The 24930-nt window shown below is 37.7% G+C and overlaps 1 protein-coding gene across 1 annotated transcript; it reads left to right on the top strand.

Annotated features, from left to right (window-relative positions):
* Positions 1-833: 833 nt before the first annotated feature.
* Positions 834-9100, top strand: LOC131758169 (diphthamide biosynthesis protein 3-like). Its single transcript, XM_059066119.1, has 2 exons — positions 834-866; positions 8816-9100. The coding sequence occupies exons 1-2, from the start codon at positions 834-836 to the stop codon at positions 9098-9100; spliced, it is 318 nt and encodes a 105-aa protein (XP_058922102.1).
* The last annotated feature ends 15830 nt before the right edge of the window (positions 9101-24930 follow it).

The raw sequence follows: 24930 nt of genomic DNA on the forward strand, positions 1-24930 counted from the left end.
AGATCATGTAAACTTGGGACTCGTGGCCTTGTTGGCCACATGTAGTCATGGAGAAGGAGGGAGCCAAAGAAAGAAGGAAAGACTAAACTAATGCTTGTGTGACTGCTGCCTGATGGAGTGTGTGATAGTGACTGGCTTTTCAAGTCCAGTCTTATTCATAGGAATCCTGACCTACTTAGATAGTTTGAGGATGTAAACTTAAAATACCCTCCAATCCCCATAGCTTGAGTGAGATCCGTCCTTTCAACAGTCAATTCATATTCATTATTCCATTCAATTTTTCTATCCCAGCAATAAGGCTGACTCACCTGCAGACCAGTTAATATATGTTTAGAGAATGCCCAGTTAATTGCAATCACACAGTTTCATAATTACTTGTGTTTTATCTGTCTCCTTTGGACGATTGTGAAGTTCTTGAATTGTTTCAGATAATAAGGGGGTAATTGCTTTTTGAAATTGGGCATTGCCTGAGCTGTAGTAAACTTAGCTATGAGAACATGCTTTCTCATAAGGGAACAATATTCCTAGCACGAACTATTGGCATGTTTTCAATAAATCCCCTTTAAAGTTTTATTTATAGGAAAAACTAAGGGTGTGTGTGTGTGTGTGTGTGTGTGTGTGTGTGTTACAATGTGAGCATCCTCTGACCCAAACTATTGACTGTATTAAGGATATCAGGTCCTTTGTGACTCAAGGCGGAATCAGTTCTGAGGTCATCAGCCAGCCTTTCAACAGCAGGAGTGAGGAGGTGAGCCTGGCAGTGTATAGCCAGAAGCCTTTGGTCATTATGATTCCCACATAGCCATTCTGATTCCAGATGGTGTGTACGGCAGATGGTGGGCTTCTCCAGCTTAAAGAACATTTGGGTAAGTATGTATCACTGTAGATATAATTATTTGGCAATTGTTGAGTAAAATCATATTTAGAAAATAAACTGTCTTTAGAGCTAGTTTTCGCATTTCCAAATTAAAAAAAAAATTGCCTAGACAGTAACACAAGTGTAATATCATTTAATTAGGCTGCCTATTTGACTTTCCCAGGAGACTTTTTTCTGGCTTTTCCTATAATACGTTATAACATTACCATAATGGGACTTTATTATTTATTTTCCACATACATTGCTCTTATACGTGGAAAAAGTCAGAAAATTCAGCTGTTGAAATAAGTGAACTTTACATTTGGAAAACTGATTTGTTCGACATAAATATAGGAACTCTCATCATGCCACTTAAAATACATAGAATTAATGGTCAATTTAATTTTTTTTTTTGGTTTGTAATTACTAAACTTTAATCAATCAATTCCCCTGAGTATTCTGAGACTACTGTTAAAATTTTGTTTTGAATTTTATTTTATACAACAGGTTCTTATTGGTTATCCATTTTATACACATCAGTGTATACATGTCAATCCCAATCTCCCAATTCATCACACCACCGCCCCCTCCACTTTCCCCCCTTGGTGTCCATACGTTTGTTCTCTACATCTGTGTCTCAATTTCTGCCCTGCAAACCGGTTCATCTGTACTATTTATCTAGGTTCCACATATATACGTTAATACATGATATGTTTTTCTCTTTCTGACTTACTTCACTCTGTATGACAGTCTCTAATTTCTTATAAAAGGAAATTGTTTACATAATCAAAATATGCATAACATATGTTTCTCTGTTTTCTGTCAGTCACTCATTCTATTTTTTGCCTCCTCCTTCCCAAATTTAATACGTTTTTGATACTTATTTTTGCATTTGAGATTTTAAAGATTCCAGATATAAGCAGTAATAATGTCCAGGAAATTAGCAGCGAATGGGTTATAATGGGTATAGGTTGGAGAGAGAACATGATTTATTCACCTTCTAGCCCTAGCCCAAGTTCCTCCCAGACTTACTATCAAGAACAGTCTTGGGCTTTAGGAGATCTTGTTCTTTTCCTCTTCTTTAAATTGCAAATTACATCAATTTGTACATTTAGAAAGCAATAGTGTCCTAGAACTTGTTCCTTAGTATTTCCTTACTTCTATTTTAGCCTCTCAGGCCCTAGGTTATTGCCTTGTTTAGTTTTCTGCCTAGTCCTTGGCTGTTTTGATGAGGGGAAGATAGCATTTATCTATAAGAGGACAGCCAGAGCTGAAGGCATTACTTCGACCTCTCCAGCTGTGGGTGGGAACCACTGAGAGCTCCTGGAAGCCCACGTCTCTTCCCATGGGCATGAGCTAAAGGCCCCAGGAGTGCCAGGACTAGTTCCAACAAGCCTTACATCCCTGCTTACCTTCAGCTTTACCATTAAAAGATGAGGCCTCCCAGATTATCCATCATTTCAAAACAATTCTCCTCTTCTTCCTCAGGACATATCCTGGTCTGACACCATCTCCTGCCTTTCCCTGTCCATCCAAACCCTCCCACTCTTCCCTCAGGAACCCAGGGTCTATCATCTGGAAACTGCTCAACATCCTCCAGCCCTTGTCCGATTGTTCCTATCACATTCTTGTTCAAGTGACAGCAGCTTGTGCTTCCTCTGCAATCACTTCAGGGGCAACTGTGTTTTCTCTCATACTCAGTGTGAACTTTAGGGTCTGGCGGTGAGTAGATGGGCTCTTATTCTTCATCACTGCCTTGCCAACCTTCCTGTCTTTCTCATTTCCTTTTTAGCTCATGGCTTCAGATTTTACCATAGCCTCCTTGCAGCTGCTTCCTCTCACTCCTGGATGAACATAACCATGGCTCACTCCTTTCTCTCTTCCACTTCTCTTGTGGCTATGCTCAGTTGCTTTTGACTTTCTTAGCTCTAGGAATCTCTCCTTCCTCTCCAACTCCCTGACTCATGCATACAGTTATATGCACACCAGGTATCACTACTGACTGTACCACCTCCAACATCCCATTTTCCCCTCTGACTTTGCCTCCCAGCCTACTAACTGCCAACTCCTATACTTCCACTTTGGTAATTCTACCCCTTAAAGATTTCTTATCAACTGACCCTCCACATTTTTGTTATTCATAACCCCTTAATGTCCTCCCTCCCCTTTTTACCCAACTTAGAGTCCTTATTTTGACACCATAAACATTCTGCTAAAATCTTTAATTCTCCTGACTTCCCTAATCCCTCCATTGTATGCACCTGACCAAACTTCAGCCCTCCTTAAGCCTGGTTATCTGTGCATCCTGGCCCTATACTGGAGCAGCTGAACAGTGCTGGCTAACAATCACACTACAATGCTGGTTGGCCTCGCTGCAAAGTTATGACCCCAGATCTCAAAACACTGAACACTGTCAGAAAATCCTGTTTTCCTTGTCTAGTAAATTCACCTTCATCCTCCTTAGGTGACTATTAGACACCTTCTCTTCTCCCCTCCAACCTCAAAATGCTGCTTATTGTTTCTTACTCTCAATTGATGACTTGGCCTTATCTTTCCTAGAGAAAATAGGTGCCATCAGCAAGAATTACCTATTTTTTCTACTACTTGCCTGTCTTTATATCCACAGACTCTGCCTTCCTTCTCCATTGCTCTTGGCTTGTATTCTTTTTTTTTTGCAGTACGCAGGCCTCTCACGCTGTGGCCTCTCCTGTTGTGGGGCACAGGCTCTGGACACGCAGGCTCAGCAGCCATGGCCCAGCCGTTCCGCGGCATGTGGGATCTTCCCGGACCGGGGCACGAACCCGTGTACCCTGCATCGGCAGGCGGACTCTCAACCACTGTGCCATGAGGGAAGCCCTTGGCTTGTATTCTTGATCAGTTTGCTTTCTCAAATTGTTCTTAGCTTTGTCATCTCCATTTCTTTAGCACATCTCTAAATGTTAGAGTGCCCCAGAGTTTATTTTTTAAGCCCTCCAATCTTCTCTAGCTACACATTTCTCAGGATAGCCTGTTTAGTCCCATGGCTTTAAATACCATCTAAGTGCTCCCAAATTTTCAACTCCACCCTGAACTCTGTCTTCAGCATCAGAAAAATACATCTGACTGCTTTACTCAACATTTTTACTTGGGTGTCTTGTAGGCTTCTTTAACCTAACATGGTCAAGACATAACTGTTAGTTTTCTCAAAAAGAAAAAAAAAATCTATCCTCTCTCAGTCCTTCCAAATATTAGTAAATGGTACCATCATCCAACCAGCGGTTGTTCAGGCCAAAAACATGGAAATTATTTTTAAATATTCTCTTTCCCTCACTGCTCACATTGAATCCACCAGCAAGTCCAGTTGCCTGTATTTCTGAGTTGTATTCTGAATCTGACCACATCTCATCATTTTCAGTGTTGCAAACCTAAAACAAGTTGTTACTATGCACACTTAAAAGATCCTGAAATTATTGTAATTAAATTTTCTGTGTTTACTGTCTTCTCCCCCACATTAGAATATAAACTCTTCAAGGGCAGGGACTTTGTCTTGCTCACGGTTGAGTCCCTAGCACCAGTAACTGGCACACAGTAGGGGCCAATAAATATTTTCTAGTGACTGATATTTCAGTCTGTGGAATTTGTCTTTCAGAGTAATTATTAAACTATATGGGATTTATTAAAAATTTGTATTTCTAAAATCCCAACAATCAAATTGTTAAGTCTCTGCTTCCAGTTTTAAAGGTGTAATCAGTCATTCTGGTACCTAGCTCTCATATCAAAATATTGATATGACATGACTATAAGGGGATTATTTAAAAATATATACATTTGTGTATATGTAGTATATGTATATATGTACACACACAAAAATGTATACATCTATATATGTACACATACAAAGATATGTATACATCTGTATGCACATACAAGCTTATATTTTACATAAACAAGGTCATATTATAGATGCAGTTTTTTTCCTTTCTTATTTTTCATTTGCCTCTCTCTTCCCTACTTGTACCTCACCCTCTACCACATAGTTTTCCCAACCCCAAAGTAATAATCTGCTGTGTTATCTTCTGCATGCTATTATAATTATAAAAGCTTATGCTACATATGTGTTATATTTATTCAATTATTTAATTATAGAGGAACACTTTGTCATGGATTGTTTTACAAAATGGGATCACATTATACTTAGTCATGTGTATTTTACTATATAAAAAATACTTGTAGCAATTTGTCTCGAATCCTTCATCTACAAATTGTAGGTGCCTATTCTTGCCATTAAAAAAAATAAGAACCCATTTAAACACTCCTGTGACTGTTGTGTCACATAAGTGAGAAGAGAGGGCTGAAGAATTATATTACACTTCTGAATAGCCCTTGGTCAATGAGGAAGAACCCAAACTTCAGTAATGTGATTAGTATCAACTTTCAGACCAATTGCAAGGGAAGAGAGCCTTAAGATACTTGTATATATAAGTCTGAGGGCCTCTGCACTATCGTTATAGTAGTAACAGCATTGGTTTGGGAGCAAAATGGCCCAGATTTTCACTAATATTCTGCAGGTGACATGCTGGCTAGGCTTTAGCAATTCATTTAATTTCTCTGAGGCAGCCTAATTCCTGGATAGAGGAAAATTTGTGTTCAAGTTTGTTACTAGGACTGTGATCCTAACTTATGAAGATTTTAAGTTACTATGTTCTCTAACCTGTCAGCTAGAGGTAATATTTGTCATACCAACACCATAAATTATTGTTTTGGATCCTAGGGGATTACAATTCTTAGACTGTAATGTGATTTACAAAAGTTAGTTGTCATTATTTTTGTTTTCTCATATATTGATTGAAGGATATAACAGCCATATTTGAGTGATGGTTCAGCTCTGCACTGTCCAGTATGGTAGCTACTCGCCACATTCAGTGCTTGAAATGTGACTAGTCCAAATTGATAGGGGCTATAAATGTAAATACACACAAGATTTTATGACAGTATGAAAACATAAAATGTCTTATTAATTTTTAAATATTGATTATATGTTTTTTAAAATTTTTATTTATTTATTTTTGGCCGCACAGTGTGGCATGCAAGATCTTAGTTCCCCCCCACCCTAGGGATTGAACTCTCACCCAAGGTTGTGGAAGCTTGGAGTCTTGACCTCTGGACAGTTGGGGAAGTCCCTAATATTGATCATATGTTTAAATGACACTTTTTGGATATATAAAGTTAAATAAAATATTAAAATTAATATCACCTTTTAAAAATTAATACTTATATATGTGTCAGGAGCTACTCAGTTGAAGGTATGACCTTAGTGGGTGTGCTTGTGCCAGGTAAGCATATGCTGCCTACCTTCAGCTGACACATGCTAGGACTTTGAGAGCCTATAGTATTCCCCATCCTCCAAGGGCTCCTGTAAGGTCATATACAGCTAAAGGTCAAGTCCTGCTGTTTCAGGTGAATTACTGAACATGTGTGGTAGTAAAGGGCTAGCAGCCTGAAAATACTCTGCTGTTTTTCTTAATTAGTTTTGGTGGATTAGGTTCCCTAACAACTGGTTGTTTATATCACAGGAATTCAGAATGGCTCACACATTCTGTCTGGATTTTTCTTTGATCATCCTGCCCAGTCTTTAGCTCTAATTCCTGTCTGACTTCATGTTTCTCCTTTCATCTCTTTAGTTAAGACGTTCCTGTAATGACCTTCTCTTAAATCCTGCATTAGCTGTGTCTCCCCAAGCCCACCTCCTCGTTGAATGTACAGTGTCCCATCCCTGATGGCTGGGAGCTCACAGCCACTGGTCTGGTTTTACTTCTTGAGTTGAATCCAAATGTTAACAGCCTTTGTTACCACTGAGGCTGGACTCTAACAAGTAATCGTCTTTTATTTATTAATTTTTTACTTGCCCAGATTTAGACTTCAGAGTTACTATACCATACTAAGTAGACTGGCTCTTTTTTTTTTTTTTTTTTTTTTTTTTTTTTTTTTTGCGGTATGCGGGCCTCTCACTGTTGTGGCCTCTCCCGTTGCGGAGCACAGGCTCCGGACACGCAGGCCTAGCGGCCATGGCTCACAGGCTTAGTTGCTCCGCGGCATGTGGGATCTTCCCGGACCAGGGCACGAACCCGTGTCTCCTGCATCGGCAGGCGGATTCTCAACCACTGCGCCAACAGGGAAGCCCGGTAGACTGGCTCTTAATGACACATTGGCTGACTGGCATATCAATAAATGAAGAAAATATGTTAATTTAAATAACTTTAAAGAAAACTTGCCAGAATAAATGCATTCAAAAGCACAAATCTTGTGTTAACTAACCTTATTGGGGGTAATCATTTAACAATATATTTATACATCAAATCATCATGTTGTACACCCTAAACTTACACAAAGTTATCTTTCAATAATATCTCAATAAAGATAGGAGAGGGGCTTCCCTGGTGGCGCAGTGGTTGAGAATCCGCCTGCCGATGCAGGGGACATGGGTTCGTGCCCTGGTCTGGGAAGATCCCACATGCTGCGGAGCGGCTGGGCCCGTGAGCCATGGCTGCTAAGCCTGCGTGTCCAGAGCCTGTGCTCCACAATGGGAGAGGCCACAACAGTGAGAGGCCCGCATACCACAAAAAAAAAAAAAAAAAGGAGAAAAGAATGATAGCACAAATCTTGAGAAGTTATACAGATATCCTAATTCCATTGCTAGTACTCAAAACCTTACTTTATAGTCACACTTTGTAAGGTTCTGTTTTCATAACATCTGCATTTTGTTTCCATTGTTCCAAGGAACCTAATCCTAGTGCATAAGTAAAATGTACCCTGTCAGAATTTGCACAGCCTGTCTATGGATGGTCCAAAGCTAAGGGGGAGACCCTAGCTCAGTTGGACGGCAGACCCAGCACTGCGAAGTATGAGGGCAGGCTAGAATGATGGGCCAAATCAAACAAAATTAAATTTAATTGGTTAACTAAATTAAATAAAATTTAGTTTTAAGGTCAAACTGGTGTCCAAAAGATTAACTAGCTGAAATAAAAGGTGGAGAAAGCATGGTTTAGCAACATTATAAGAGAAAAGGAGTAAGGATGACTGGTCCTGACTAAATTATTAATATGAGATTTCAATTTCAGGAAGATGTAACTTTGCTATCTATGAATATACATAATTTAATTTAATTTAATTAATTTATTTATTTTTTGTGGTACGCGGGCCTCTCACTGTTGTGGCTTCTCCCATTGCGGAGCATAGGCTCCGGACGCGCAGGCTCAGCGGCCATGGTTCACGGGCCCAGCCGCTTCGCGGCATGTGGGGTCTTCCCAGACCGGGGCACGAACTCGTGTCCCCTGCATTGGCAGGTGGACTCTCAACCACTGCGCCACCAGGGAAGCCCTGAATATATATAATTTTAAACCATGATGTTATCTTAGTTGTTCTTAGCTTTGTTTTGGCTTTGGAACCAGAAACATGGAAAGTCAGATTATTTTACCTTATATATGTTTGTTGATAAAGTGAAATTTTTCTTGTAACATTTACAGCTTAGCAAACGATATTTTAAAAATTAAATAGTAAAGGATGATTGACTAATTGGTAGTCGCCACATCTATTCAGTATTTCATAACTCTATTTATTTATTTATTTTTATTTTATTGCGGTATGCGGGCCTCTTACTGTTGTGGCCTCTCCCGTTGCGGAGCACAGGCTCCGGACGCGCAGGCCTAGCGGCCATGGCTCACGGGCTTAGTTGCTCCGCGGCATGTGGGATCTTCCCGGACCAGGGCACGAACCCGTGTCTCCTGCATCGGCAGGCGGATTCTCAACCACTGCGCCACCAGGGAAGCCCTCATAACTCTATTTAAATTTATGCTTTAGGGTTCTTGTGCCAGGGCATGGTGACTATGTCAGGCTTGGCCCCTGATGGGGAGGTTAGACCAACTGAGTTGTGTCATTGACACCCAGTGACTACTCACTACTGAGTAGTAGAGGCAGTGACAGCCCTTTGTTGGCCTGGTGTTTCATGTCGAGGTAGAGATTGAGGACTTCCAGCATGATGAGGACTCAGAGATTTATTTCTATCCTTACCTGTGTGGGGATGACATCTCCATCATTGATGACGATTTGGAGAATGGGGCAGGTGTGGCAGTGTATCTGAGTTGCGCTCTCTCTGTAACCGTGATTTATGACAAAGATCAGTTTATGTGTAAAGAAACAGTCCCAGCCCCTTCAAGCAACAAAGAGTTAGCTAATTGCCGAAGAAGACTTTGGGAATCCAAATCCTGAACAGCTGGGAATAAGTCAAGGTGGAAAAATCAAATGCACAGTTACTGGCTTTTTCACGGGGACCACCACGTTGTGGTTTGCTGTTCCAGGAGAGTGTGGATTCTTTCCATTGGCTGCCAAGTTCATCTTCAGTCAAGGAGGCGAGATCATGACAGGACATACCTGGATTTCATGTTTAGAAATCTGAATTGGAAGTGATCTTAATTTTTCCGTCTGAATTGAAAGGAAGAGAACTTCAGATTAGTGCTTTCTTTCCCTATGTGTCATCCTTTTTATATCTTACATCTCATTACTTCATTATCTGATAAGGATATCATCTACCTCTAAGTCATTAGGATCCTTAATGAAAAAGGTATTCTATTTTTGAAAAAAAATTAAGTTATATTTTAATAGAAGGCCCAACCACTTGTTTAGTGGCTACTGAAAATAAAGATGCTATATGACCAGAAGTAGACTTTAAAGACTTTGCATTTTTATGTTTGTGAATTTATAGGCAATTCATAGCCAGTTTCTTCCCTGCTTGGTGCTTCAGAGGACCCAAAGGACCAAGTTAAGTGGAAAGATGATCCTGCTGTAGTTGTCGCACACATTTGCGTTCTAAGAGTCTATTAACATTTTTTATGATGCTCCTTCCCCAACAAACAAACAAAGAAATCAATTCAGTTTTAGGGTGGGTCTCCTCTCATCCCCTCTTGTGACGGTTTTCTTAGGTGGTCTTTACATTGAACTCTTCTGGAAATTCTGAGATTTGACAACACCTTTTCTAACCCACCAATCTTGTATTTGGGTTTTTGATGGTGATAGAATTGCTTCAAGTCCATAGCTTAGTGAATACAGTATTCTGTGTGGAGAAAAAATGAATGATAAAGACATGTTGAACTCTGCCACTAGAACCTAAAGCGAGGGAGACTTTCGTTTCTTTGTTTTATCTAAAACTTGTCTTTGACAGCACTTTTGGCTCTCTTATTCAACCTGTGAGGCTAGGTGCATGTCTGTGCCCCTGTCCTCTGCACTGGCCCTTTAACTTGAACTGTGCATCTTTCAGTCCAGCAGAATGGATGACTTTTCTATCAGAGACGATCTCCTCTCAGGGACATATAGGTTTCTTCATCTACATAGTGATATGTTTCTTCATGAAAATAATAAAGCTTTAACATTTTAACTGGGTAATGTTTAGATACTTCTGTTGGAAGATTTTGAAGGGGGCAGGCACAAATCTCAACTAGTCACTTTAAAAAAAATTTATTGAAGTATAGTTGATTTACAATGTTGTGTTAATTTCTGCTGTACAGCAAAGTGACTCAGTTATAAATATATATATTTTTCATACTCTTTTCCATTATGGTTTATCACAGAATATTGAATATTTATAGTTCCCTGTGCTATATGGTAGGACCTTGTTGTTTATCCATCCTATATATAATAGTTTGCATTTGATTCAATCAGTCACTTAAAAAAAAAGTTATTGTGAAAGTAGAAGGATAGAGAATCAACTAGCAAAGAAATGACTCTTCAGGGCTCCCAAATTACCTGACTGCGTAAAGTGTGTTAAAGGTGTGATTCTAGGCAATCTCTTCACTTGAGTTTCTCCAAGAACTGTTGAAAAGTGTTGCCTTTTAGAAGGCATATAACTCATATAAACTGAAACTATGAGCCTTAAGCTAATTTCTCAAAGGGAAGGGATTCTCTAATATATTTATAAATACACAGATTTTATTTTTGAATGAGAAATATATTTGCATTAGCTATAGCTTTGAAAATAATTTATCACATTAATTTCATTTGTCAAAAAATTGCTCAAGGGGACTTTTTCTCTTCTTTATGTCATCACCTCTTTCTTACCACACAGGCTCAGAATATCATCACTCTAAGGTCTTTAGACTACATGTGGTTGAAGATAAGATATACAAGTGCTGGGTACCTAAGTTTGAGAAGGGAAGAGATGATACATTGAGTAATTGCGACTTGACCTACAGGCATCCTGTATGTTGCCTTCTGTCTAGTTTTACCTGCTATTACTCACCTTAGAGGAAAATTCCAAAGAGTTGTTAGCACATGAAGGAATAACAGGCAAGAGTTTAAGGGCTCTGTGCCCAATGCTTTAGTCCTCTGGACCTCATCTTAGTCCACTGTGTGACTTGGTCCATTATGAAATATTTTAGCTTTTGTATTGCCCAAGAAATACAGAATGAACTTCTCAGATGTGCCTGAAACATGGGCTAAGTAGAGTTTAGCCTTAGATATTAGACCATTGGACCATTGGACCAGCTGTTATCCATTCAAATTCTACTCATTTGTTTTTTACATCTACTTTACATTAATTTGCTTCTTCCTTTTTTAAAAAAAAATTTTATTTATTTATTTTTGGCTGCATTGGGTCTTCATTGTTGAGTGCGGACTTTGTCTAGTTGTGGCGAGCGGGGGCTACTCTTCCTGGCGGTGCACGAGCTTCTCATTGAGGTGGCTTCTTTCGTTATGGAGCACAGGCTCTAGGCACGTGGGCTTCAGTAGTTGTGGCATGCGGGCTCAGTAGTTGTGGCACACGAGCTTAGTTGCTCCGTGGCATGTGAGATCTTCCTGGACCAGGGCTCAAACCCATGTCCCCTGCATTGGCAGGCGGATTCTTAACCACTGCACCAGCAAGGAAGTCCTGCTTCTTCCTTTTAATGAAGTACCAAAAGTAAGGGTGAAAAGTCCAGTAGATAATGCTTGTTCCCATGAAGGGTGACTATGTATTCTCTTCACTCCTGTCCTTCCTATGAGATCCTCAGAATCAGTCTGAGTATTTCAGGGAATATTGACAGCTCCACACTTAAGATCAGTAGGGTTTCCTTAAAGGAAAATAGGAATCCAGCCCCAGAATACTTCAAGGGAGGTCCCGAAACACTTTCATTTCCTGAAATTCAGAGTTGCTCTGTTCTTTTAGAAACAACATATTGTTTAAGGACACAGGCTCTGGGACCTGACTACTTGGGGTTGAATCTTGATTCTGCTAATTAACAGCTGTGAGATCATGAGAAAGTTACTTACCCTAGGTGTGTTAAGCAAAATAAATATTTTCTACTGTACTATAATTATTAAAGTCAGTGGTGCTACTTAATATAATCTTAGAATCCTCAGTTATTTTTCAAAAATTAACATAAAGATATAACAGGTAATCTCAATTCTCTCTCAGAGGTTAGGTTGGGGTGGATTATCTTCATATGTTATTGATTTTTTGTTTTTTTTTTAACACCAGTTTACTTCTAGAATGGCTTTAATAAATGTTCCACTTGTTATCAGAACAGGAATCTTACAGTTGTTGTCTTTCAATTCCCTTCTCTTAATGAGAAAACAAAGCTGCAGGTTATTGTTTTTGGCGACATTCACAAGCTCTTAGGATGGCAACTGTCATGCTACCATTGGGCATAATATAATAAAAGTGAATACAAATCTGCTGTGACAAACAAGGCACAATTTACATTTCAGAGCTCCTTTTTGAGTTCCATAAAATTACAAAGACTGTAGCATATTCTGTCCAAAGATGCATTGAAATTCTATGAAGGAATTTCTTGAGATCTGCAGTTTTAAGTTTTTCTTAAATTCTTTACATATTTTTATAAGACTAGAGAGAATTCTAATTTCAATGTGTGTGAAAATATTTGAAAATACTGAGAAATATAGAATATTTTTCATGCACAACTTTGATGATACTTGACACCCACTGTTTCCAGTTATTATATCTCTTAGCCCAATGCTCTATGAACATACATGTAATTTTGAATCTTATCTGTCTATATTTGTATAATTTTCTTTCAAGTTTTTTTTCTTTTAGTTTGTGGTACTTTTTTCTCAGGCTGACCCTCATTTTGTATCACTTGCTTGTACTCAATCATTGATTCTAGTAATCTCTTCTTTAGCTCTCTTGAAATAAAGATGCTTATCACTTGCTGCAGTGACTACTGTCCTAGATTTAACTAATTCTAGCCATGCTTATTCTTTGGTAACTGTGAAATTTAAGTGAAATTATCCTGAAGTCTGACAGTGTCTGTAATAACATCACCAGGATTGGGGAACACAGACAAGATCCTGATCATCAGTGTTCTTGTCTGACTTTTGTAATATAGTTGACACAAGAAGATTTCTCATGTTTGGATTTTCAGTTCAGGTTTTCTCCATGACTTCCAGTAAAAACTTTTGAGGAGGTGAGAGTGGCTTAGTAACTATATTTTTAGTTATTATCCAAGCATTAGCAACTGTGCCACCTGACCCGTATAAAAAGAATACATTTCCCCCAATTTTGCTCTAAGTACCAGTAAGGTCAATGCATTTTAATGCATGTATGCTACTCATTGACATGGATCACTCATATGTCAGAAATAAGCTGATATTTTTCAGAGGCAGTACCATACAGTAGAAAAGGCCCAGGCATTCAAATCACTTATTGTTAGTATGGTTTTTAACAATTACCTTGTACTTCAGTTTTTACATATTTAAGATGGGAAAATGTTCTCCTCACAAGTTTGTTGTGTTAAATGGGATACTAAATGTAAAGTTCCTAGTGTAGTGCTTGGGACAGAGTAGTCTTTTACTAAATTGTATTACTACTAGCCTGATGTGGTCTATTATCATCATCATGCATCCTTATCACCACCACTACCCCTGCCTGGGAAAGTACTGTTCATCTTTACCATTCTTCCCCAAGGAAAAACTTAACAGCATAGCAAAACCCCAAGTGGTTTATAAAAGATCCCCCAAAGAGCTTTAGGCTCAGCTTTCGGGACCTCTTGTAACATGACTGAGAAGGTTAATAGAAGTAGATATCTTTACTAGAATTGTCTCTCCTTATTTTATTTATCTCAAGGACCTTCCTATCTAAAAGCTAGTAGAAGGTATTCATCACACACACACACACACACACACATACACACACACACACACACACACACACACACACACACACACACACACACCTACAATCTTCTTGGTCTGTCATTTCAAGTTGAACTTGTGCCCCTGAGAAGCTCTCCTGCTATAGACAATGTTTAGAAACTGTCCTGAATAATTGGCTCCAATCCTGGAGATAAAAACCTTGTAGTTCGGAAAAGATGGTCTAAAGCATATATCTGTATGTCCTAAATTATAAACTGATCTGTCTGTTGAATGTTCATGCAAACCTTTGAGCAGATTTGTTATTATTGAGCTAATTTTGTTCTCTTTGAAAATTGAAACTTTTCCAAACTACTTTACACAGGAAGGTTAGATTGGAGTGATGGGTATTTTGGAGGAAGACCACAGCGGTGATGTGCCATTTTCATCACATAATATCAGGAGTACCTACTATCAGCATGACTTATTACTGTTGACATGGGCCTTGACTGCATGTCTAAGGTAGTATTTGTCAGGTTTCTACCCTGTAAAGTTGCTCTTTCTTCATCCCCCTTTCCATATGGTACTCTTCGAAGAAAGTCACTATGTGCGTCCCACACTTGAGGAATGGACAGTTAGGCTCCATTGCTTCGAGGGCAGAGTATCTATGTACATTATTTGGAGTTTTTCTGCATGGGAGATGTATCTAATTTCCCCCATTCATTTATTTATTCAATCGTTTCAATTGTATTCATTCTGGAACTCATGCATATTATATTGAATTTTTTTTACATTACTGTGAAATAGAAGACCCAGGGTAAAGCAGGAAAGAAGAAATTAAGAAATACCTAGTTGTCTCGCTGCAAGTTTTTTCTCACTTTAAGTACTAATGAGCAAAAGTTCAGAAATATTCTCTTTTTTCTCTACTAGTCGGGCAGATGTGTGTAGGTAATTTCCACAACTTTACAAAACTTAAAATATATGTAGGGAGTTAGGATTTGTGTTTTAAAATAAAATACTTCTGAGGACTCATCTCCTTAGACATTCACTGTCAGAAAATGTCAGGAGCATAAGACAACAGAATATAACAAATATAATTTGTGTCAGAATCTTTGATGTTATCTTTTTTTTTTTTTTGTGGTATGCGGGCCTCTCACCGCTGTGGCCTCTTCCGCTGCAGAGCGCAGGCTCCGGACGCACAGGCTCAGCAGCCATGGCTCACAGGCCCAGTGGCTCTGTGGCATGTAGGATCCTCCTGGACCAGGGCACGAACCCATGTCCCCTGCATCGGCAGGCGGACTCTCAACCACTGCGCCACCAGGGGAGCCCTGATTTATCTTAACAAAGACAGTAAGAAGTTTTGTATATCACTAGGTACAGTAGACATTTCAAAGCAAGGGCAATTTGCTTCACAACTCCTGAAACAAAAATCTAGTAATTGATTCATAATTTCCCTTTAAGTTAATTATCTTCTTAAAGGGGAGACTTATATTTCTGATTTCATATTTCTTTTCACACACACACACACACACACACACACACACACACACACACACACACACTGTATTTTATTTTTACAAGAGATAAACTGACACCAAGCATTGTAAATGGATGACCACAACAAAAGCAACAATGATTGCAATTACCAAACACGAAACACACTCATACTATGTCATAATATTGACATTCAGTCCAGTAATCCTCCACTGTAACAGCTCCTTTACTTTGCAGTGAAAATTGACTTGTATATTTTTTGCCTCTGAGTCCTGTGGGATTTTTTTGTTATTCAAACAGAAAGTCACAAAAATTATAATCATCCTCATCAGTTCACTCAGTCCCATGTAATTAATTTTTTTTTACCTTGATCTTTTGTTAGCACTTTCATGAATTCATCAGTTTTCCATTAGAGTTCTGAAAATGCTTATTCATTCAGTTCAGCAGTATAGTCAGTTACCAGAAAGCTGTACTTGTCAGAGTCTTTTCCATGAATTCCTTGAAGATGAAACCCTTTAATAGGAACATTTTTGCAAAAGCATCAGAGTACACCCAGAACTGTCTGTAAATGACAAAAGACTTAAAAATGACCACGGTTAAAGATTTGATGCAAGTTCATAGTACTGCAATTGACAAGGAAATTTAGTTATTTCTGAGACATACATTTTAAAGTAATAAATAGAATTATGACTTATAACATTATACCAGAACATATAAGATTTTTAGAAATTTCATGTAATGTGTGAAACATTTATATTAACGTATTTCCATGCAAATAACCCAAAGAAAGTTTAGTATTAGTTTTTGTTTGTTTGTTTATACTGCAGGTTCTTATTAGTCATCAATTTTATACACATCAGTGTATACATGTCAATCCCAATCACCCTATTCAGCACACCACCATCCCCACCCCACCGCGGTTTCCCCCCCTTGGTGTCCATACATTTGTTCTCTACATCTGTGTCTCAATTTCTACCCTGCAAACTGGTTCATCTGTACCCTTTTTCTAGGTTCCACATACATGCATTAATATACGATATTTGTTTTTCTCTTTCTGACTTACTTCACTCTGTATGGCAATCTCTAGATCCATCCAGGTCTCAACAAATGACTCAATTTCGTTCCTTCTTATGGCTGAGTAATACTCCATTGTATATATGTACCACAACTTCTTTATCCATTCATCTGTCGATGGGCATTTAGGTTGCTTCCATGACCTGGCTATTGTAAATAGTGCTGCTATGAACATTGGGGTGCATGTGTCTTTTGAATTATGGTATTCTCTGGGTATATGGCCAGTAGTGGGATTTCAGGATCACATGGTAACTGTTCTCCATAGTGGCTGTATCAATTTACATTCCCACCAACAGTGCAAAAGGGTTCCCTTTTCTCCACACCCCTTCCGGCATTTGTTGTTTGTAGATTTTCTGATGATGCCCATTCTAACTGGTGTGAGGTGATAACCTCATTGTAGTTTTGATTTGCATTTCTCTAATAATTAGTGATGTTGAGCAGCTTTTCATGTGCTTCTTGGCCATCTGTATGTCTTCTTTGGAGAAATGTCTATTTAGGTCTTCTGCCCATTTGTGGATTGGGTTGTTTGTTTCTTTAATATTGAGCTGCATGAGCTGTTTATATATTTTGGAGATTAATCCTTTGTCCATTGATTCGTTGGCAAATATTTTCTCCCATTCTGAGGGTTGTCTTTTTGTCTTGTTTATGGTTTCCTTTGCTGTGCAAAAGCTTTGAAGTTTCATTAGGTCACATTTGTTTATTTTTGTTTTTATTTCCATTACTCTAGGAGGTGGATCAAAAAAGATCTTGCTGTGATTTATGTCAAAGAGTGTTCTTCCTACGTTTTCCTCTAAGAGTTTTATAGTGTCCAGTCTTACATTTAGGTCTCTAATCCATTTTGAGTTTATTTTTGTGTATGGTGTTAGGGAGTGTTCTAGTTTCATTCTTTTACATGTAGCTGTCCAGTTTTCCCAGAACCACTTATTGAAGAGACTGTCTTTTCTCCATTGTATATCTTTGCCTCCTTTGTCATAGACTAGTTGATCATAGGTGCATGGGTTTATCTCTGGGCTTTCTATCTTGTTCCATTGATCTATGTTTCCATTTTTGTGCCAGTACCACATTGTCTTGATTACTGTAGCTTTGTAGTGTAGTCTGAAGTCAGGGAGTCTGATTCCTCCAGCTCCGTTTTTTTTCCCTCAAGAGTGCATTGACTATTCGGGGTCTTTTGTGTCTCCATACAAATTTTAAGATGATTTGTTCTAGTTTCTTAAAAAATGACATTGGTAATTTGATAGGGATTGCATTGAATCTGTAGATTGCTTTGGGTAGTATAGTCATGTTCAAAATATTGATTCTTCCAATCCAAGAACATGGTATATCTCTCCATCTGTTGGTATCATCTTTAATTTCTTTCATCAGTGTCTTGTAGTTTTCTGCATACAGGTCTTTTGTCTCCCTAGGTAGGTTTATTCCTAGGTATTTTATTCTTTTTGTTGCAATGGTAAATGGGAGTGTTTGCATAATTTCTCTTTCAGATTTTTCATCATTAGTGTATAGGAATGCAAGAGATTTCTGTGCATTAATTTTGTATCCTGCAACTTTACCAAATTCATTGATTAGCTCTAGTAGTTTTCCGGTGGCATTTTTAGGATTCTCTATGGCTAGGACTTCCAAAACTATGCTGAATAATAGTGGTGAGAGTGGACATCCTTGTCTCATTCCTGATCTTAGAGGAAATGCTTTCAGTTTTTCACCATTGAGAATGATGTTTGCTGTGGATTTGTCATATATAGCCTTTATTGTGTTGAGGTAGGTTCCCTCTATGCCCACTTTCTGGAGAGTTTTTATCATAAATGGGTGTTGAATTTTGTCAAAAGCTTATTCTGCATCTATTGAGATGATCATATGGTTTTTCTTCTTCAGTTTGTTAATATGGTGTTATCACATTGATTGATTTGTGTATATTGAAGAATCCTTCATCCTTGGGATAAATCCCACTTGATCGTGGTGTATGATCCTTTTAATGTGTTGTCGGATTCTGTTTGCTAGTACTTTGTGGAGGATTTTTGCATATATATTCATCAGTGATATTGGTCTATAATTGATATTGGTATTGATGATATTGGTCTATAATTTTCTTTTTCTGTAGTATCTTTGTCTGGTTTTGGTATCAGGGTGATGGTGGCCTCATAGAATGATTTTAGGAGTGTTCCTTCCTCTGCAATTTTTTGGAAGAGTTTGAGAAGGATGGGTGTTAGCTCTTCTCTAAATGTTTGATAGAATTCACCTGTGAAGCCATCTGGTCCTGGGATTTTGTTTGTTGGAAAATTTTTAATCACAGTTTCAATTTCATTACTTGTGATTGGTCTGTTCATATTTTCTCTTTCTTCCTGGTTCAGTCTTGGAAGGTTATACCTTTCTAAGAATTTGTCCATTTCTTCCAGGTTGTCCTTTTTATTGGCATAGAGTTGCCTGTAGCAGTCTCTTAAGATGCTTTGTATTTCTGCGGTGTCTGTTGTAACTTCTCCTTTTTCATTTCTAATTTTATTGATTCGAGTCCTCTCCCTCTTTTTCTTGATGAGTCTGGCTAATTATTTATCAATTTTGTTTATCTTCTCAAAGAACCAGCTTTTAGTTTTATTGATCTTTGCTCTTGTTTTCTTTGTTTCTATTTCATTTATTTCTGCTCTGATCTTTATGATTTCTTTCCTTCTGGTAACTTTGGTTTTTGTTTGTTCTTCTTTCTCTAGTTCCTTTAGGTGTAAGTTTAGATTGTTTACTTGAGATTTTTCTTGTTTCTTGAGGTAGGCTTGTATTGCTGTAAACTTCCCTCTTAGAACTGCTTTTGCTGCATCCCATAGGCTTTGGATCGTTGTGTTTTCATTGTCATTTGTCTCTAGGTATTTTTTAATTTCCTCTTTGATTTCTTCAGTGATTGCTTGGTTATTTAGTAACATATTGTTTAGCCTCCAGATGTTTGTGTTTTTAACCATTTTTTCCCTGTAATTCATTTCTAATCTCATATTGTTGTGGTTAGAAAAGATGCTTGATATGATTTCAATTTTCTTAAATTTACTGAAGCTTGATTTGTGACCCAGATGTGATCTATCTTGGAGAATATTCCCTGCGCACTTGAGAAGAAAGTGTAATCTGATGTTTTTGGTTGGAATGTCCTATAAATATCAATTAAATCTATCTGGTCTATTGTGTTATTTAAAGCTACTCTTTCCTTATTTATTTTCATTTAGAATGATCTGTCCATTGGTGTAAGTGAGGTGTTAAAGGCCCCCACTATTATTGTGTTACTGTCAATTTCCTCTTTTATAGCTGTTAGCAGTTGCCTTATGTATTGAGGTGCTCCTATGTTGGGTGCATATATATTTATAATGCTTATATCTTCTTGGATTTATCCCTTGATCATTATGTGGTGTCCTTCCTTGTCTCTTGTAACATTCTTTATTTTAAAGTCTATTTTATCTACTATGAGTACAGCTACTCCAGCTTTCTTTTGTTTTCCATTTGCATGGAATATCTTTTTCCATCCCCTCACTTTCAGTCTGTATGTGTCCCTAGGTCTGAAGTGGGTCTCTTGTAGACAGCATATAGTTGGGTCTTGTTTTTGTATCCATTCAGCAAGCCTGTGTCTTTTGTTTGGAGCATTTAATCCATTCACATTTAAGGTAATTATTGATATGTATGTTCCTATGACCATTTTTTAAATTATTTTGAGTTTGTTTTTGTAAATCCTCTTCTTTTCTTGTGTTTCCCACTTAGAGAAGTTCCTTTAGCATTTGTTGTAGAGCTGGTTTGGTGGTGCTGAATTCTCCTAGCTTTTTGTTGTCTGTAAAGCTTTTGATTTCTCCATTGAATCTGAATGAGATCCTTGATGGGTAGAGTAATCTTGGTTATACGTTCTTCCCTTTCATCACTTTAAGTATATCATTCCATTCCCTTCTGCCTTGTAGAGTTTCTGCTGAGAAATCAGCTGTTAACCTTAAGGGAGTTCCCTTGTATGTTATTTGTCATTTTTCCCTTGCTGCTTTCAATAATTTTTCTTTGTCTTTAATTTTTGCCAATTTGATTACTATGTGTCTCGGTGTGTTTCTCCTTGGGTTTATCCTGTATGGGACTCACTGGGCTTCCTGGACTTGGGTGGCTATTTCCTTTCCCATGTTAGGGACGTTTTTGACTATATTCTCTTCAAATATTTTCTCTGGTCCTTTCTGTCTCTCTTCTCCTTCTGAGACCTCTATAATGAGAATGGTGTTGCATTTAATGTTGTCCCAGAGGTCTCTTAGACTGTCTTAATTTCTTTTCATTCTTTTTTCTTTATTCTGTTCTGCAGCAGTGAATTCCACCATTCTGTCTTCCAGGTCACTTATCCGTTCTTCGGCCTCAGTTAGTCTGCTATTGATTCCTTCTAGTGTAGTTTTCATTTCAGTTATTGTATTGTTCATCTCTGTTTGTTTGTTCTTTAATTCTTCTAGGTCTTTGTTAAACATTTCTTGCATCTTCTCAGTCATTGCCTCCATTCATTTTCTGAGGTCCTGGATCATCTTCACTATCATTATTCTGAATTCTTTTTCTGGAAGGTTGCCTATCTCCACTTCATTTAGTTGTTTTTCTGGGGTTTTATCTTGTTCCTTCATCTGGTACATAGTCCTCTGCCTTTTCATCTTGTCTGTCTTTCTGTGAATTTGGTTTTTGTTCCACAGGCTGCAGGATTGTAGTTCTCCTTGCTTCTGCTCTCTGCCCTCTGGTGGATGAGGCTATCTAAGAGGCTTGATGGGAGGGACTGGTGGTGGGTAGAGCTGCGTTTTGCTCTGGTGGGCAGAGCTCAGTAAAACTTTAATCCAGTTGACTGTTGATGGGTGGGGCTGGGTTCCCTCCCTGTTGGTTGTTTGGCCTGAGGCAGCCCAACACTGGAGCCTATCTGGGCTCTTTGGAGGGGCTAATGACAGACCCTGGGAGGGCTCATGCCAAGGAGTACTTCCCAGAACTTCTGCTGCCAGTGTCCTTGTCCCCATGGTTAAATAGAGCCACCCCCAACCTCTGCAGGAGACCTTCCAACACTAGCAGGTAGGTCTGGTTCAGTCTCCCCTGGCGTCAGTGCTCCTTCCCCTGGGTCCCGATGTGCACACTACTTTGTGTGTGCCCTCCAAGAGTGGAGTCTCTGTTTCCCCCAGTCCTGTCAAAGTCCTGCAGTCAATTCCCACTAGGCTTCAAAGTCTGATTCTCTAGGAATTCCTCCTCCCATGCTGGACCACCAGGTTGGGAAGTCTGACGTGGGGCTCAGAACCTTCACTCCAGTGGGTGGACTTCTGTGGTATAAGTGTTCTCCAGTCTGTGAGTCACCCACCCAACAGTTATGGGATTTGATTTTACTGTGATTGCGCCCCTCCCACCATCTCATTGTGGCTTCTCCTTTGTCTTTGGCTGTGGGGTATCTTTTTTGGTGAGTTCCAGTGTCTTCGTGTCCATGATTGTCCAGCAGCTAGTTGTGATTCTGGTGTTCTCGCAAGAGTGAGTGAGAGCATGTCCTTCTACTCCGCCATCATGGTTCCTCTCCTGATTTCATATTTTCTATCTCAATTAGGTGGCTTATGCTACTCTGATTCCATGATGATGACCAAGAGTAATTATATCTGTTCCCAAATCTGTTTATGCTGGTTAAACTTGTGCTTTTAAATTCTATACTTTAATTAAATATTATAAAAATCTCTCTGAGTTTATTGAAACAGTAGTTGTTCTTATGGAAACTGAACTTAATACTGTGGAAAGACTTGCTGAATGTAATTTGCTGAGTTAGGTAAAAGATTGAGCTGCATAAAAGACTGAGAAGAAATTTGTAAAATGAATTTATAATTCATGAATTGTGAAAAAAATATGAATTCAGATTACTTAGCAAGTATTTAACTTTTTACTCTGTTAAAAAAACCCTCAAATTGAAAACCACAGACATCATATTATAGATAGGATGACTACACATCCTGTCTTGTCTGGAACCATTTGTTTTATGGTTGATGATCCAGCATCCTATTTAATTTAGCATTTTTACTGAAACTAAGTATTATCATTAATATTTGCATTGAAGTAAGCCAGGGTGGGTTAGACCTCTGTTTTGTATTGAAAGCTTCTGCCATGGCCTTTTTACTGGTGTGTGAGATGCATGTGCAGTAAACAGAGATGACTTGTTGAACAAGTTTTGTCTTATATAAATACTTACTGAAGAAAGGCACCCTGAATGTAGGTAAGAAAGCACTACTCTGAAAATATTATGTTGAAATATTTACAGATTTCTAAGTGAAAAATTACTGTGTGTAAGGAGTAAATATTTTTTAATTAAAAAAACATTATGCCTTCACAGAAAAGCTCATTGAAAGTGTCAATATTTTAAAGTTTATTGACTATAAAATGCAATCTTGAAGATGATTGTAGACAATTTTGTGGGAAAAAAACCAAGAAAACAAACAAATTATTAAAAGCATATTAGAAAAATTACATCAGTTAGAAAAATACCAGTGACCCAGTATTAGACAGATATGGCTAAGAAACTGATTAAAGCATGTGAATGCATATCAAGACTACTTAATTATTCTGCTTATTGTATTTTAAAATATTCAGATAATTAATATGAGATTTTTAAACATTTGTTTTACTGCTTATATACATAGATTATGTTTTAGCAAGAAATAAATTTTTTTAAAAAGCTATTTGTCTGTCTATTAGTAAATATTTCAAAAAATTATACAACTTTAATTACTTTAGTGATTTCTTTCACTCTCAAGAGTCCTAATTTGGATGATAAATTATATGGTCACACACAATATTGATTTGAACTCCAGTAAGTGATTCCATAATCAAGGAAAAGTCCCTTGGTCCTCATTTCACAGACTGGTGAAAAATAGTACAATTCTATTTCTAAACAAGTATACAATGTTTAATATATCTCTGCACCCTTTTTTTTTTTTACTTGTAATTATCTGTTTCATTGATTAATGGACTCAGGATTAGTTTTAATTGCGTAGAACAAAACCAGTTAGAAGAAGCTAGCTAGAAGTTTATTTGAATCTCAATATAAAAAGTAGTACGTGGTAAAGGTAGGATTTGATTCAAAATCTGTGTTCTTGTTCATTGCATGGTGTATAGCAGTTACAATGCGTTCAACTGTAAGTAAGGCATGTTACCACACATGCAAAATGAGTCTTGTATGGGAATATATACAGTTGTGTTTGAGCTTCTTTTCAAAATAGTCTCAATTCTCTTGTATAAGTTAGATAAATGCTCTACTTCCATAGTGTTAATTTAAGTAAGTATCAATGAATACCTAGTATATGAAAAGTAATCCATGAATTATAGTGGGATATAGAATGAATAAAGTATGATTTCTATCTTTAAGTATCTTAGATTATAATAAGCTTAAAGATAATTGTCATCATTTAAGCCTGTGACATAATTTTATTTTGTAAGTAGAATAAGTCTCAAGAAGCACCTAGGCCTATCAGCCAGTTATTCTCCTAGGGAGAAAAACACCAATTACATGAAAATTAAAAAATTTCCAGTAGTGTATGTCCTTTTTTACAGTTAAAATAAAATCCCAGTCCAAGTTTATTTAATAAAGATGCTGTCCTAATTGGCAATCTTTGTGGAAGAAAACAAAGTTAGATCCCTTCCTCACAACGTGTATCAAATTCCAGATGGATCAAAATTTTAAAAAAAGGAAATATGAAAGAAAACAGGAAACATGGCAGAAAATAAGATAGGAAACTTAAGAGCATAAAGGGAAAGGCAAATGTAATTCATCATAGAAAAATAAATATAAGTTAATATGATAAAAGACACCAGAAATGAAGTCAAAACACAAATGATAGTGTGAAAGAATAATGGAAATCACAGCTCAAGGGTTATATCCCCAATATAAAAAGATTCCTATAAATTGTTACATGTGCAAGTGCTGTTATGCACTATACAATTAACATGTATGGATGCTTAGAAAGTTTTCAAGTCCTTGTTTAATTAGCTCGGTTTGGGGGGGAGGTGTCTATCTCTGTACATATGAGCAGGTTAGCTTCCTGTCTAGGCAAAATACCAGGCATGCTGGTACATTTTTCACAACACAACGAATAGTTTACCAACTTTATCTCTGATATCTAAAGCACATATTTTGAACCTCAGCTGACATTACAGCCTAGATACAATACAAATGCAGTTAGAGAAAGCAATTTATACTGACCAGAAAGCTGCTTTGCATAAAGTTCCCTTAAGACATCTGATGTTTGAGAAAGAGTTCATTCCATTCTTTGGTGAAATCATCAAGCAACAGCATTTCTAGGCCACAGAATCTCATCCTATATCCTTTTAAGTTTTGCTCTGTCTTTATTGAGAGGGTTTATAATTGAAACCTGCATGTGAGTGTCATTTCTATGCCATTTATAAAGCTGTAATTGATTAAATGACACATTTCTACAATG

This window comes from Kogia breviceps, chromosome 6 (assembly GCF_026419965.1).
Source record: "Kogia breviceps isolate mKogBre1 chromosome 6, mKogBre1 haplotype 1, whole genome shotgun sequence".
Taxonomy (NCBI): Eukaryota; Metazoa; Chordata; class Mammalia; order Artiodactyla; family Physeteridae; genus Kogia; species Kogia breviceps.

What these genes read in the sequence shown, in the direction of transcription:
- LOC131758169 (XM_059066119.1), top strand. Translation starts at nt 834, where the DNA reads ATGGTGGGCTTCTCCAGCTTAAAGAACATTTGG. An exon ending in CCAGCTTAAAGAACATTTGG is followed by an intron (nt 867 to 8,815) that starts GTAAGTATGTAT and finishes AGGCAGTGACAG; the next exon opens with CCCTTTGTTGGCCTGGTGTT.